The sequence below is a fragment of the Penicillium psychrofluorescens genome (assembly GCF_964197705.1).
Source record: "Penicillium psychrofluorescens genome assembly, chromosome: 1".
Classification (NCBI taxonomy): Eukaryota; Fungi; Ascomycota; class Eurotiomycetes; order Eurotiales; family Aspergillaceae; genus Penicillium; species Penicillium psychrofluorescens.
The window spans coordinates 3828608-3844285 of NC_133439.1; the positions used below are offsets into that span (position 1 = coordinate 3828608).

Here is a 15678-nt window from a genome sequence, read left to right on the forward strand (position 1 = left end):
ATCGTCAGACAAGGCGCAACTGGAAGGACGTCCGTGAAGCCGTGGTGAGAGTTCTCGATAGTTTCGGGCTCTCGACTGAGGGCGTCCTCATCAGAAAAGATAAAAATGTCTTCAAAATGGACAGTCAATCAACTCCCGCCACCGCCAGTACCGGAATCTTCATGAACGAAGTAAATCCTGGGTACAGCCTCTGTCCTCAGCGGATGAAGCACGGCCAGGGAACCTTTGGAGGCTGGATCGAGCTTCGCAATCCTAAATCTGGAAAATGGGTTCCATTTGGCATCACCTGCTCACACTGTGTTTTCCCTCCCGATACAGACCTATCGCCGGAAGAAATCCAAGGTATGTTACTTATTCGTCATGGAACTAGCCGGTATTAACGTTTTTTAAGTCGTCCAGCGGTGGAAGGAGAGTGGATTCCCGTTCAACAATGACAAGGCCTCCCAGCTTCTCATGATGGATTCCCCGAGCCGTCGGGGGGTCAAACGAGAAATCGAAAACCTTGCGAGGCGAATCGATGCATACCAGAACCAACCACCATTCCCAAAGGTAGAGGAAGCCAAAGCCCGCGGTGATTTCGTGATACCTGAGGACGAGAGACAGTGGAAAGTCGCTTCCGACATGCTGGCAAAACTTAAGGAGCAACGAGATACCGGAAAGGAATTCTTCCACAAGAACCGATTCGTGTTCGGTCCTGTTGTGGCTGCGTCTGGTCTTCAAGAAAGACCTATGAAGACAACGTTAGCTAGGGATCCCACAGCGCTTCTTTCAATCATCGACTGGGCGCTCGTCAAGCCCCAAAATCGTTCCGTTGGCACTAACAATGTAAGTCAGATACCCCATATCGCAGCAATTCTTGTGTTTGTAACCTTCACCTCGCAGGTCGCGGCGCATCGCTCTCTTGGTGTCTCGAAGCTCAACGGCTTTTCCCTTTGTGGCATTCAAAATGGAGACGAGTTATTCAAAGTTGGTTGCGCGACGGGCTTTACGGGCGGCATTTACAGTGGTCTCCAGACGATATACATTGCGACGCGGTTGGTCGATGGCCGGGAAATGAAGATAAAAACATGGGAGCACACAATTCTAGCCAGATCGCTCTCGCAGGTTGTTGTGGAACAAGGCGATTCCGGTTCGCTAGTGTTCAACCGTTTGGGTGCCGTGGTGGGCATGTGTTTCGGAGGAACTTACTACGGGGATGCTGGATTTTTCACCCATGCTGTGGACTTGATTGAGAGCATCCAAGAAGTCACGGGAGTTCGGGAGGTCCGTCTTAGGAGAGCAGACGAGTGACTGTCCATTCAAAGGTCACTGGGGTCAAAGACCCGTCTGAAGGGAGGAGAGAGCTGGCTATCCTAGGTCTTGCTGTATGATTAGCTGTACCCTATTCCAGAACATCGCTACTATCATCGCTATCATCGAACCCTTTTTCTTATTATGCTATAGAATGGCTCCATCATTGGTTTGCTGAGTACAGTTCTCATCTTTTGCTCTCCGATGGTTTGACAAATCTGATTGTTGGTGTTCCACTGCGTGCGGTTGAGTCTGTGTCCCAGATATATATCTAGGAGCACCCATGCTCGCCACGCACTTCCACCGACCAACCAGACATAATTGGACGTCCATCACTACTTCGAACACCGTCTAGCCTATTTTCCGAACGCTTCTTCTATTCTTATCCGGCGTACCACTTGCTCTCTTCGAACAAACCAGGCGGTCAACACGTGGACCCGCGGCGATCGGCCCGGCCCATCCACCGAAAGGACGAAAGCTGAATGGCCACCCAGGGCAGTAAGGTTGACTGGCAGAACACACGTGGTGAAGAATATCATCATGAAAGTCGCGCCGAGACGTTTCCAGGCTTTCTCAGATCGCATCCTCACGATCACGATCGAACGAGGGAACCAAGATCTCAGTCCGATCCACGGGATCCAGAGCCACCGGTTCCAGCGGAGCCAGCCCCCGTACAGTACTCACCTAGCAGCTCGTTACGCGATGGCGTCACGAGCGCGTCGCTCCCAGCCACTTTGCCGGTGTCTCTTCACCCCCCCGGCATCCCTCTGAGATCCATAAGCGAGTTATGGTGGCCTGAATCGCAATTCTCAGATGGCGATTGCCGCCCCCGACCACAATACGGGGCTTGCGCGTGTTTATTACCAACAGTACCAGAATGGGTCCTGAACGGACGAATGGGACCCGAGGTGGAGGAGGGCCCGAATCGGGTAGACCGCCGAGGCTGAGCGTCCCTCTGGCCGCCATGCAGAGCCGTGTTCATGGCCATACACCGCCAGATGAGCAATAACTCGTGTGGCGTGTTCCGGCGGCGATGAAGTGCGTCATGGGGTCGCACATGACCGGGATGGCCGGATTGACGGTCTGAGTCTACTCGGTAGTCTGTATAGAAGAAGAGAAGCAGAGGTCTACAGGCGCTCGACCACTCCGAGACCAATAATACCCGCGGGACGAAATGAGATCATGCACAATACCACCATACGGTCATGACGCGGTAACATACGGCCCCGGCCACTGGACCAGCCGGAAACGGTACAAAATGCCCCATCGCCCGCCCAGCTCGCCTTTTCTCTCCCTCTCGCTGCCTCTCGTTGGTCGCCCTCCCAACCATCGCACAGAGTTGATTTGTTCTGATTCGATCGAAGCAACCTTTTCCACTTGGTCCTTACACTAGTGAACCTCAAGGTACGTTTCTCTGCCATTGGTCTCTTGTCCAGTGTGGTAAACAGATCCCACGCGCGCCTGTCTGTCTGTCTGGTCTCTGTCTTCGGAAGAGTGCGGCCGTTCTTTGACATCAGCGCACTGCCCAATTACTCTCTGCTTCTCGTTCGTTGGCTTTCCCCCCTCCCCCCCTCCCCCTTCCGCTCCCCCAATCAATCCTCTCTGCCTTGGTCAAATCATCGTGATCCCTTGCCGTCGCCAAAGTGACTATTTGAGGTAATGCACGCTTGACTTCCCTCCCACCCCCACGTTTTGCGCGCGCGGCTTGTGCTGGTCGGCTCGTGGGGAAAACAAACGCGCGCGCGACCGAGTCCCATCAGATCATCCATCACTCATTCCCCTCGTTGCGCGTGCACTGGCCGCATGTTGCTTTTTTTTTTCTTTGGGGTTTCGGCTCTGACGGCTTCGCGCATGCCGGTCGCGTTGTGTGTTATGGCCCAGCCATGATATGCAACGCGTCGGCCGGGTCATCTTTTTATTTTTGGCATCATACTTTCCTCGTGGTTGCGGGCAACTGAACTGACCCGATCGTTTTTAGCATCGCCTTCGCCTCACATTATTGTCTCGGGTCCTGCAGAATCGCGATCGTCACCATGTAAGTCCCCCTGCTGCAGCTCGTTGCCAACGCATACCTCCTCCAATTGCCCCTCAAGCCTGAACCCGGCCTTGCCCGCTTTCTTCCACCCCCCCCTCCCCCACCACCATCATCGCCTCTCCACATGGAGAATCTCCCGGATTGACAGCGCACTGTCATGCGTCAATGCTTTTGATTCGCGTGAATCCGACGCTGATTATTCGTCCTTAGCCCCGGTGCTTGCAGCCTGAACAGTGACATCAGTCCCCGAGGCGCATTCGTCGCTTCACCCGCTACTGTGTTTTTCCGTCCCTCGAAACGGGAAAGACCACCAGCACCGCCCCAGCTATCCCACCAGGATAGGCGCGGACGTGGCAGACCCAAGCCTCGGACGTACTTGAATGTGGAAGCCTACCGGACCGTGTCTGAAATAGTCATTGCGTAGCCTCATCACGAGGATCTGGGTGATATTATCGCCCTGACAACGCATCGCAAACTCCCCTACGGCCGTTCTGCAGCACAGCCCAACCACGTTACACCCGACACTGTCGGCGTAAACGGATTTGCACAAAAGAGCCAAACCTGCCGCGACGGCGCTCGAGACCCTCTCTGACCCACGCGAGTCGAGACGACCTGGTCACTCCGCAAACGATATTTTTAAGGTACGCGTTTGGTTCCCTGAGTTTCCTTCTGTGCCCCTCCCCACCCGCAATCCAGTGACCGCTCGGCCCTGCGCTGTGCTGACGCGAGGCTCCGAGGCTGCAGACTGTCGCATCCCGCTCGTCGAATCACCGATCGCGCCCCGACTACGGCTCGCGGTGACGGTCACTTCCACGCGCAGACCAGCTGCCAAACAGAGCTTGCGATCGTACTCGATCTCGTTGAACCTGCGACGGCGCATCACCTCATCGCGCCAACTGCCTCTTCAGCGATCCTGATTGGCTCTTACGGTCGATAGATCGTCGCTCTACTCATTCCCCTGTCACGGCGTCTGCCGCGCCGTGTGACGAAACTCATCGTCGCAACTTCATCATGGAGTACCCTCCGCAATATCAACAGCCGCATGGCCAGCATCCCCACGCACCCTCCCACATGCCTGGCCCCTACCAAGGCGCGCCTCCAAACGCTGGCAGTGCCGTGGGCTCGATGTCATCGCCCACACAGGCCGCCATGCAACAGCCTCACCAGACATCTCCCATCGTCCCGGCGAATCAACATTATCAGCAGCCGCAGAATGCCGCCGGCGCAGTCCACCAGCAGATGAGCTTCCCGCAAGGGTATGGTGTCCCCGCCGCCATGCCGCAGACCTATGGCATCTCGCCGACGCAGGCTGCTGCCATGGCGACCGCTGCCGCGTCAGGACAGTTCTATCCCCTTCACCAAGACCAGATGGCCGGACAGATGGCTCAGGGCCCTCGAGGCTCTCCACGCATGGGTGGCGCCCAGGTGAAAAATGATCGCAACCCGCGGTCACCCCAGATGCCCGGCCAGATGCCCCCGATGGGTTCGCAAATGCAGATGGCCCCCAACTCGCAGATGCCCCAACGCCGGATGAGCCATGTCGGCAGCCCTCAGCAACCAATCATGAACCACGTCGGCCGACCCTCTGCGTCCATGCAGCCGCCCCCAGTTGCCGTCCAGCAGCAACAGTCGTCGCCGGAGATGGTGCCCGGAGGCGGCCAGGAAGAGTCGCCGCTTTATGTCAACGCCAAGCAGTTCCATCGCATCTTAAAGCGCCGGGTCGCGCGACAAAAGCTCGAGGAGCAACTGCGCTTGACGTCCAAGGGTCGCAAGCCTTATCTGCACGAATCGCGACACAACCATGCCATGCGCCGACCGCGTGGGCCCGGCGGCCGGTTCTTGACAGCCGACGAAGTCGCCGCTATGGAGAAGCGAGAGGCGGAAGGCGAGGACGACAATGCTGGCCAAGACATTGGCAAGCCCGGCGAGAACGGCGCCGCTGCACAGAAACGGAAGTCCAGCGAGGTCAACGACTCGCATGTCAATCCCAGCAAGAAAGTCAAGATGAGTGGCAGCGTCGAGGGCAGCGAGGCAGAATCTGCAGAGCCCTCGGACGAGGATGGTTAAACGCCTCCTCTTTTTCTGCTTTCTTGTCTTTTTTCTTCGGTCATTACGGCTTTACGGATGGATGCTTTTGGGCTTTATTTACTTTTCTAGCGAGCGACGTGAATGGACTTCCGATTTACCCCTTTGTGCGTTACTCTTATTTTTCGATGCACTCGACACAATGTTTGTTTATAGCTGCTGTGCTGGGACGATATCCTCTTTTGTTCTGTTTGTCCTCTTTGCCTTTTTTTTCAATCCCCATTTAGTACTCCTCTTTCCCTTTCCCAACGATCAGTTTCACCCCCGATACCTTCACCCCCACCCCCAGAGGAAATGGATGGATGCATTGATTTACCAGAATGACCTTTCCGAACCTCCCTCCACCTTGACATACCCGCCGCCAGAACGTGGCTATCTGCACTTGACCGCATTACGATAAGCATCCTCGATGAGCCGCCTGTCTACCATATGCATACTTGACAAGTAAGCAGCATCTCTGTGTATATCGAACCGAACAGTACAGCAACACTACACTTCCGGCCTCGTGTCTTCCCCCTCCTCCTTCATCTTCTTCCGTCCTCCTCTCTCTTCTCTCCTCGATACTGTTGTTCCTGCTTTATTGTCTTTCCTCTGGTTCTTCCTTCGGTGTCTTTTGCTCCGGTGTCTTTCCGCCTGGTGGTCGGTGTGTCCATGGGCTTACTTTTTATTATCTTCTGGCTGGAAATTAGAGAGGCTTCCATCACTGGAAAAAGGATCATGCAAATGATATGGGTATTTTTGTTTCTTATCTTTTACTTCGGATTGCAAGGGAACAGACTGGTTTTTATGTAGTTGTTGTGTGCGCGCGGTTTTTGCCACCTGTGTTATATGTCCATGTTGTACGTATCATAGTTTTTTTTTTTCATAAAGGATACTTGAGGTTTCATTCTTAATAACTGTGTTGTTTGCGGACTCTATACTATCAAGACCTTGGGACGGATACGGGCAGGGAAGGTAACCTCTGCCTCGTATTTGATCCTAACAACGCCCGCAACAACGATCGCAGTTTAACGCTAGTAGTTGAACCGTCGCGATTGAACGCTAGGAGCGGTTGAACAGTAGTGGTACAGAAGACGAGCGCTAATTCGCTTTCAACAAGCAATACCCTGCGAAGATCCCGGTCTAGGAATGATATAGTGCATGGGAGGAGAGACTTAAGTTGACCCTCCTACGGTGTACTAGGATCCGGCGGTTCCTAGTCCAGTGAAAATCTTCTTTTCAGGATAGGCTCTTAGAAGGGCGTGTCGTAATTATTTTTTAGATTTGGACTCAGGTAAAGTACCCAAGTAGAACGGTCATTGAGGTCACTCCTTGATATTGATATTGAATAAAGATACATAAACAGCTGCAACTTTTCAAAGATCCCATAAAGATACAGACTGGAAAGAACACTGCCGCTGTGAACCGAAAACATTCCACCTTCTTGCCGCAAACCCTTGAAAAGTTTCAAGAGAGATCCTTTCACACATTGTCCTCATCCCGATCAGACATATTCTCATCGTCATTGTCATCGACATCTTCATCGTCGTCTTCATCGTCATGATACCCCACACGATCGGCTTCCATCGACGAAGTTTCATCGAAAGTCGTGCCCACCGCAAGCCTGAACTTTTCAAAGTGCTTGGTCGACTTCTGGACATACTCCTCTCGCTGAGCTGCCAGCTCCTGTCGTAGCTTTTGCGCCTCCCGCAGGGTAATGGGATAGCCAACCTCCTCGACGACCTGGCTCTTGATTTCGTTTGGCAAACGGTTCAACCCCATGCCGGAGGGGGCTCCGATCTTTTCGTACCACCAGTCCTCCCGCTGCGGTGGGACTTGGGATGTTGAAATGAGGCGGATCATAGGGTCGACCAGGAAGAGTGCCAGCATCTTGAGGTGGCCCGGCTTCGTGGGATCCGACAGACGGAATGCATTCGCGCGGTACTGATACACATTGGGGAAAGTGACCAGTCTTCCTGGGCGGCATAGCACATCTCCAATTTCCTGCACTTGTGGATCACCGTTTTTGCACCCGAACATCTCAGGTAGAGAATCGTAGAAAGTCTCCAGTTCTTCTCCATGCATACTAAACTCTGAGCCCTGACGGAAGCTCAGTCGGCTCTCGGTGATGTTGTCGCTGTCGTAGTAGTAGAGAGCCGTGGCGCAGATGTGCTCGTTCTGGTGCAATGTCAGCATAGATTTGACGTGATCAGTGAAAGCCGGGGAATTACTGGTTGCCCGTCCACATGCCATTTCTCTCCATCATAGGCTGGATTCTCGGGACTCAAATTGATGTTGACAAGCTTAACAAACACCTGGAGATTGGGAAACTCGCACTGAAGACGAGATGGTGCAAATCCTGGATGGACGTCTTCGTAAAACTCTGGAGCGTCGGGCAGTACGGGTTCACGTACTCCGGACTCCCACATCCGAAGACGAAACCTGAAGTGGTCGTTACGCTCGCCCTTTTGTTTTCGGGGCTTCTGTTGGTCTGACAAATGCGAATAGTCAATGCTGTATTTCCAATCAATGCGAGTCTCGAGATACAGGCCGTTGTCATGCAGGTCGGTCAATTGATGACTGAGGCCGAGGCTGTGACCCCAGGCAGGGACTGCAATGTCCAGGATGTCTTCCACAACTCGGTACAGATCTCCATGGTGCTCAGGGTGCACGTTGTTGATGTAGCTGTGAATCGAACACCCATGGGGCAACACCAGGACGTCGCACGGAATCCACTGCATCTTGGTGTTGTAACTGTCGACAAAGTGAGTTCTTATCGTACTTATCTCCTTCAACAAGAACTCTTCCATTTCTTGGATTGATGGAATGGGGACGATCTCTCCTTTGCCCATATCTGACAGACAATGATCGCGGCAAAGCTCATTCTCGCGCACAGCTCGAGTCCGACCGAAAATTAGCGGGAAGAGCGATGGATCGACAAGATTCACGACAATGTCATCGCACGATTCAGGAAGTGAAGATTTCACACTAGCCTCATCCTCAAGGACACGGCCTGCTCTGATCAATGCCGCTTTGAGGTGACCGAGCACCGCCGTATCGGATTTGACGATCCCCAGGGCACCAAATACCATGCCGGTCCTCCAGAATCGCATTGTGTGATATCGCAGTTCTTTGACGCAGTAATCGAACATCTTCTCTGTGAAGGTGGCACTCGTGATCTCCTCCCGCCATTTCTGGATGGCCTGGTCGTCAAATACCTGTGCCATTTATATTAGTCGGTTCTCTGAGCGCAGTAGCAAACAACAACAAACCTTGATGCTCCAATCTGGGCTGTCCGTGAATTTGTCCATCGCTCGAACCATTGTGATCTCGCGCAGCATGAGCGGTGGCAGTAGTACCCAGGTGTATGGCATGTCAAGAAGCGAAGGAAGTAAAGAGACAGGCGGGCAGATGACAGAATCCTCGATAATTTTGACATTCTGCTCGACCTGCCAAACCTTCTCCGTCTGCTTTTCCTTCACCTCCTTCTCGATGACCTTGTTTTGGGGACGAAAGGTGAGCGGTAGGCCCAAGCCGGGAAAGCCTGGGTGCACGGTGCGGGTAATATTGGCGTGAGTTGGGACAGGCATCGTGTTGGTAGTAAGACAGAGAGAGGAAGAGAGACTGGGAAGGAGTTGGAGATTGGGATTTCGTTGAAGAAGAAGACAGAGGGAAACAAAGTGAAAATAGAGAGAGAGGGAAAGAGAAAGAGAGACAGAGGGAGAGACTGGGAGTGTGGGAGAAGGATTTTGTTGAAAGAAAGGCAGAGAGAGAAACAAACGGGGACATCTCGCTTCTCAGTAGATATGCATGTATTCGGGTATTCGGTATTTGGGTATTTACTTCACACAGCTTCCCAATCCATTGCATCCACCATGAACTCCCAGTCCGCCTCCGAATCCAACAATGGCGAATCAGTGCTCTCTTCGGGTCTTCTACATTTGTCAACATGTTCCCGCGCACGCACATATGCCTCTTCTAACCCCCCAAAGATCTCGGTCAAGATGGTCTCGAAATCATAGCTGGCGAGAGGCATTACCGCCCTCTTGGCAGCAATAGGGTCTCTCTCTCTCTCTTCCTGGGTCATATCGGCCGTCTTCCAGCGATTGCGGAGTTCCTTCGCCTGCCGGAGCTGCCCCAGGACATGTCCGCTGCCCAGAACAGGCGATAATGGACTGGTCTCTTGCTCTAGGGCCTCTAGTACGTTTGCATGGTACCGGTGGACACCAACTCGCCCGTTCCCATTCATCTGGGTCCCGCGGAAGGACGAGGAAACAGTGATGTTGAACACGCCTAGCAGGTGCACAATGGCGCGCTCGAGAAGCGCGTAGTACTCGTGGAAGTCGATCTTGAACATGATCTCCGCGTGGGAGATTTCTGCATGCGCGGTAGACTGGGTAGCCAGCCGGTAGCCCTCTGCGAGAAAGGGCAGCTTCCAGCGCAGCCGGGAGACGATCTTCATGAAGCGCGCCAGCTCCTCGGATGGGGACAACACGGATGGGGTAGCTGTTGTGGGGCTGCTTCGCTGGGCGCTCTGGCTCCGGAATTGAGAGCGCGACAATCGGGATGGAGCATTTGGAGGCGGATGGTGCTCCCTCGCGCCGGGGGCCCAGCGCGAGTTGAGAAGACCAGACATGGGAAGGAGAGAGAAATGTTCGTGGGGAGGTGATGTTGGGGTGGGGCCAATCGGAGTTGGGCAGGAGAGAGCCATAGTGGAGTGGCAGACGAAGTATAAGACACACCTAAAAATTGCAGCGTGGTAAAGCTATAGTCTGTTACAATACGCTATAAATTTCCAGGGGACAAGAATTCACTAAAGCGCTTTCTGCGGTTTGTGAGGCACCCACAATGCTACGCATAAGTGAAAAGGTCCGACGAAATGGGCCCAAGGATTCAGGACGCGAAATGGAGAAAACAAGATCTTCTATTGAAAGTGACTGCTCATCTCGCGAATATTCAAATTGAGCCTCACTTTTAGGGGTATGTTCCCGGCTTTCGTGATAGCAGAAAGAAGGCTGAAAAGGGAAATGCTACAAGGTCAATCTCGAACACAATTATGAGCTTCTTTTCCGGATGCTATTCCCGTGACTGAAAACAAACCCCCTCGCCTGGGTATTACAACAGATAATCGAAAAGGGATCCCTGCAATAAAACGCTTCCGCGCGGTTTTATTTAGTTCGACCATCAACTCACAGAGTAAGAGGTAATCCCACAGTTGGCAAAGTCCAGGTGAGGATAAAACCTACTTTCCTGAACTTTTCTGTTTATCTAATCTAATATTAACTAGTATACAGTGACAATCAATGATCCCACGCTGGACAAACTATGAAAGTCTTCCATGGATGACGGAATTGGCTTGACAGAATTTCCTCGGCTCCCGAAGTATTAATTCTCGAAGGATCTCAGATCCATACAACAGGTCCACAAATTAGAATCTCGAAGTTCGGGTTCAGCAGGTCATCACCGCCGGGCAGTTGGCCTCGTTAGATTCAACCAGTGATAGCTCTCTTCCACTCCTCTTCTTCCTTGGAATTTACAACCCTTGTTCAATGCACAACTTCCCGTTCAATCTCCTGGGTTCGTGACAGTCAAGGTCAATTTCCTACTACATCAAGATTTTCGGCAAGAAAAATCATTGTTGGAGAGGTGCTGGAATCAACTAAGTATTGTAGTGAGGCAGGATACGGCATGTAGTGAGAGATATATTTCTCTAGGGGAGGGTCAGGGGGGTTTCGAGGAGCCAGAAGAAAGGCGTTCTTCAATACAGTGACCATGGAACTATCAACGAACAACAATTTCGTCCAAATTAAACCGTCGAGTAACATTTAATAGTCTCTGCTTCTATAAAATAATTTTAAGATCATTTGCGACGAAATGATCAAAGATGTGATGTCTGACTGGAATGCTTCCTTAAGATATTTATAGGTGGACCATGTCGTAAGCAATATCCGATATAGTCCAGTGGTTAGGGTTCGTTTCACCTTCTGAACACTGTATCTTGCACCCCTTCTAACAATACAAACAGATTTCCCGCTTTCACCGGGACGGCCCGGGTTCGATCCCCGGTATCGGAAATAATTCCTCTTTTTTTCTTCCTTTTTTTGTCTTTTTGTTGTTGCAAAATGGAATTTGAGAACAGTACATCTGATTTTCTTCTTATTCAATCTGCAGAGTAGTTAGTTATTTTAACAGTCCAACTCTACATTGCTGCATTGCGGGTCCTACTTAGCCAGTCCTATCATAATGGCAGTTGACAGCGTCTCACCTGAAAGTATCCGATATAGTCCAGTGGTTAGGGTTCGTTTCACCTCCTCAACACTGTATCCGGCATCTCTTCTAACAGTATAAACAGATTTCCCGCTTTCACCGGGACGGCCCGGGTTCGATCCCCGGTATCGGAAACGATTCCTTTTTTTTTTCGGGTTTGCTCAAACTATTGTAATGACGAAATGGCATCTGAGAATAGAGAGATTTATTTAATTTGTCTCATTTCATTGCAGTGTGACTATCAGTCCATAGGTTAGGCTGATGCACTGCTCGGTTCCTGCTTAGCCAAGCCGGTCCCCATTGGGCCTAGCGCTCTCCAGCTCTGGATCGTTCGCTGTCCGTCTCACCTCCTTCTTCCCCATCCTAAAGTCACTCCAAGCTTCTCCAGGGTTGCTGCTACGATCGCCCGCCTTGACTTTCTTTCTGAGGACTGATGCTTCTCACCTCTTCTTTATTCCCTCAACTTGTACGTTTACCTGCCTGCTTCATGCTAGCCAGCCTATCGCTTGAGCCCCCCATTCATTAATTCCTCTGGTTTTGGAACGCTTTGCCCTTCTGCTGTCAATCAGCTTCCCTTCCTTCTCTCAAAACCTTCCTTTTCCACTACTTTTTCCCTCCTTACTCTTCGTTTTCTCTCTTCTACGAGGCATTCCCCGCCAGTGACTCGCCGTCGCTGAATGCGCGGCCCTCGTGCCTCTTCTTGCTAGCTCCCACGAGCTACCTTCGCCACTCTCTTTTTGACCTGATTTCTTGCGTGGGCATGTGGCGCTTCTATCCCCCAGTCTCTGGGGTTGCCCATGTTGACTGCATTCTCATCTTGTCCTTCTCTTCTTCCCACCTTCCTGCCTTTGTTGCTCTCCATGAACATCCGAGACCTCACCACTGAACCAAAAACGGGATCTAATGATGTTCGACTCTTAGCTCAGCTTTCCATTCGCACTATCTGTCGACCTTTCCCCAGCTACACCGTTCCTGCATTGATTGCTTAGGCCGAACCTTTGGACTAGCGACTCAATTGCGGTAACGGCTGGCACGGCCAAGCACAAAATAGGATCGCTTTGGGGGGATATCTGTGACGATGGATTCCTATAATGAATTCGGATCGCCCGGGGACCCTTACAGACGGAGGTCGCCTGGTAAGCCAATCCTAGGGACGCTTATTGGTGATCGTTTGGTTTCTGACTTGAACTCAGTCGAACAGGACCGCCGCCGAGGGCGTGGACGCTCCCGGTCCCCCGTCATGATTGATCGCTACGAGCCCTCGGATCGGCGCAACTCCAGAGAGGATTTTTATAATACATCGCGAGAGCATGCCGCCCGAGAGCGTGAAGACCGCCGCCGTGCTCCCTCACCAAACGTTGCGAATATCGACCGCTATGTCCCCGGACAGGAGACTGGTAAACGCCCGCTTCCGACAAACCCTCTGCCCAATCCTCTGAACCTTGATTTCCAAGTCGGATTCACTTGGTTCGCTGAATGGTGGAGAGCCGAACAATCGGTGAAGGAAGAAAAGGAGCGTGCCAAGCATGGTGGTCGTCGCCCACTGGACCGTGTCAAGGGCGAGCGCGAGGCTCGCGAGGACCGAGATAGGGAACGAGCGCAGATCCAGGAAGCGTATGATACATATAAGGCTGATCTGCAAGTGAAGCTCGCGAGAGTCTTCGTTCAGCATCACAAAAACGCAGAATGGTTCAAGGAGCGCTATGTCCCTGAGGTTCGGGATCCCATTCGCCGTAGCCTGATGAACTTCCGCCGGACAGGGGCATATGAGCAATGGGACAACGATCTCGAGGGGGGCATGTTCGATGATTTTACCCTGGAGGGTATCTACAAGAAGGACAGTGATGGTGCTGGGGGTATTGTTGAAAAAGAGGAAGGCGAGACTACCGCTGTCGGAGAGACCATGGGCGTTCTCGATCTTCTGCCTGTGCGGGGAGGAGCGCTGCGCGATGAGGCTCTGTCTCAACCCGCTCTACTCATCAAGACTCTGGCACCCTATGTTAGCCGAGAAAAGATCGAGGCATTCTGCAAGGAGCATTTGGGAGAAGGCGATGGCGGATTCAAGTGGCTGAGCCTGAGCGACCCCAACCCTTCTAAGAAGTATCATCGGATAGGATGGATCATGCTGCACCCTGCGGCGGATACAACCGTTACGGAGAGAGGAGATGGGCGTGGTGAAGAAGGCGAGATGGACCACGATGCCAGCGCTGACGGAGGTGCTGCCACTGCCAGTGCGGCCGAGAAGGCTCTCGAAGCGGTCAACGACAAGACGATCCATGATCCTATCCACGGCGACTTTGTCTGCCATGTCGGTGTACATGCCCCGGCCTCTCAACCGAGGAAGAAGGCTCTGTGGGATCTGTTTTCGACCCCAGAACGGGTTGAACGGGACCTGGAACTGGCCACTCGACTGATCTCCAAATTTGATACTGAGATGGAAGGGGGCGTGGATGGGCTTGCAAAGATCGAAGAGCGTGTGGAGGACCTGCGTGGAAAAGGCTGGTTGCAGCCCCCTGTCACCGGGCCCGTGAGTGTCAAGAAGCGGAAGAATGGTTATGGCGACGAGGAAGATCTGGATGAAGACGAGATGGAAGAGGGTGAAGAACCTGAACTTCCCGAAGAGGACGAGAGTGATGACGAGGAGCTGGTGGCGAGGAAGAAGAAGCTGGACTTGATTGTTGAATACCTGCGACGGGTCCACAATTTTTGCTTCTTCTGTGTCTTTGAGAGTGATTCGGTTCATGAGCTCGGCCGCAAATGCCCCGGCGGACACCTTCGCCGGCCGCGCTCTGGCCTCACCAGCCAGGCCAAGGAAGTTGCTCGGGCCAGTGCTTTTGGACTGCCGTTCCCCATCAACAAGAAAGAGCCTAGTGAGGACGGAGAGGAACGTGCGTCGCCTGTGCAGGAACGTCGCACACAGCGGTTTGCCTCCAAATCCGAGCAACAGTTGCAGCGTGCGTTCAATTGGGTCAAGACCTTTGAGGATAAGCTGCTCCAGATTCTCGAGCCCGAGAATGTCGATCTCGCCAAATTGGGCGGCAAGCCCGTGGATCAAGCGGTCGAGGAAGAGCTGTCTAAGTTCGTGAAAGAGGAGGAAGATTCGAGATACCGTTGCAAAGTGCCTGAATGCGCCAAGCTCTTCAAGGCCGAAAATTTCTGGCGCAAGCACGTCGAGAAGCGCCATGCCGAATGGCTTGAGAATATCCAGCACGATGTAAGTTTGAACGCACTTTCTGTCATGCACGACGCTAACCCCACTACTGTAGCTCTCCCTCGTCAACACCTATGTCTTGGATCCAGCCCGCATCTCGCCGTCGCGATCAGACGCCAGCAGCAATGGACACTTCCCACTTGGCTCTGGTCAGGGCCATAGTGGTACACCTCGTGGCTTTAGTCTGGCAAATATTCCTTTCCTTGGAAGCCCCGGTGGCATGCCGGCTGGCTTCCCCCCTGGCGGGATGCCCGGAATCATGGGCGCCGGCCCCGGTAGCTGGAGCGGAAACGGAATGGTCCCTGGTGACGGCTCCGGAACACATCATCCAGGAGCCATGCGTCGCGGCGGTGGGCGCCATAACCGCCCCGGTCCGTACGATCGTCGCCGCAACGACCGACTCAGCCCTCGTGGCATGCATGCCCCTGGTGCCCGTCTCCCGCCGGCCGGCGTCAGCGTGCCTCCCGGACACCCCGCCGCAGCGATGTTCCCCCCCGGCCAATTCCCAGATGCGATGGGTGGTCCCGGCGGACCGCAAGGCGTCCCGCCTCGCGAAGCCGTGCAGGGACGCAGTCTGAAGAGCTACGAGGACCTCGACGCGGTCGACGGCGCAGGCGGCGGTGAACTGAACTACTAGTTTCTTCTCCCTTTCTCTTGTTCTTCTACTCTTTCTTTTCTACGGATGTGGCATGGCGCCTCGGTGGACGGATGGGACTGATTTGACAATTTGTTTTCTGGATTTACCTGGTGTCCCATCTTTTCTTCTGTTTCCCTCAATGGGAAGCATTTGTTGGCTGTGAATTGTCCAAAA

General features: G+C 53.1%; 5 protein-coding genes and 2 non-coding genes across 7 annotated transcripts; 5 read left to right on the forward strand and 2 right to left on the reverse strand.

Moving 5' to 3' along the window:
• Positions 1 to 116: 116 nt before the first annotated feature.
• On the forward strand, positions 117 to 1290 carry PFLUO_LOCUS1418 (uncharacterized protein; the record flags this gene model as incomplete). The annotated part of the gene is made up of 3 exons (XM_073778458.1): positions 117 to 342; positions 392 to 825; positions 883 to 1290. The coding sequence occupies 3 exons, from the start codon at positions 117 to 119 to the stop codon at positions 1288 to 1290; spliced, it is 1068 nt and encodes a 355-aa protein (XP_073635510.1).
• A 3046-nt stretch (positions 1291 to 4336) lies between these two features.
• PFLUO_LOCUS1419 (Transcriptional activator) lies at positions 4337 to 5392 on the forward strand (the record flags this gene model as incomplete). The annotated part of the gene is made up of 1 exon (XM_073778459.1): positions 4337 to 5392. One exon carries the CDS (start codon positions 4337 to 4339, stop codon positions 5390 to 5392), a length of 1056 nt encoding a protein of 351 aa, XP_073635511.1.
• A 1479-nt stretch (positions 5393 to 6871) lies between these two features.
• Positions 6872 to 8979, reverse strand: PFLUO_LOCUS1420 (uncharacterized protein; the record flags this gene model as incomplete). Its single annotated transcript, XM_073778460.1, has 3 exons — positions 6872 to 7567; positions 7621 to 8607; positions 8662 to 8979. The coding sequence occupies 3 exons, from the start codon at positions 8977 to 8979 to the stop codon at positions 6872 to 6874; spliced, it is 2001 nt and encodes a 666-aa protein (XP_073635512.1).
• Positions 8980 to 9233: 254 nt separating this feature from the next.
• PFLUO_LOCUS1421 (uncharacterized protein) lies at positions 9234 to 10025 on the reverse strand (the record flags this gene model as incomplete). Its single annotated transcript, XM_073778461.1, has 1 exon — positions 9234 to 10025. One exon carries the CDS (start codon positions 10023 to 10025, stop codon positions 9234 to 9236), a length of 792 nt encoding a protein of 263 aa, XP_073635513.1.
• Positions 10026 to 11336: 1311 nt separating this feature from the next.
• Positions 11337 to 11463, forward strand: PFLUO_LOCUS1422. Its single transcript has one exon. It is a non-coding gene; the product is annotated as a tRNA-Arg (tRNA).
• A 200-nt stretch (positions 11464 to 11663) lies between these two features.
• Positions 11664 to 11790, forward strand: PFLUO_LOCUS1423. Its single transcript has one exon. It is a non-coding gene; the product is annotated as a tRNA-Arg (tRNA).
• A 944-nt stretch (positions 11791 to 12734) lies between these two features.
• Positions 12735 to 15504, forward strand: PFLUO_LOCUS1424 (uncharacterized protein; the record flags this gene model as incomplete). The annotated part of the gene is made up of 2 exons (XM_073778462.1): positions 12735 to 14870; positions 14923 to 15504. 2 exons carry the CDS (start codon positions 12735 to 12737, stop codon positions 15502 to 15504), a joined length of 2718 nt encoding a protein of 905 aa, XP_073635514.1.
• Between the last annotated feature and the right edge of the window lie 174 nt (positions 15505 to 15678).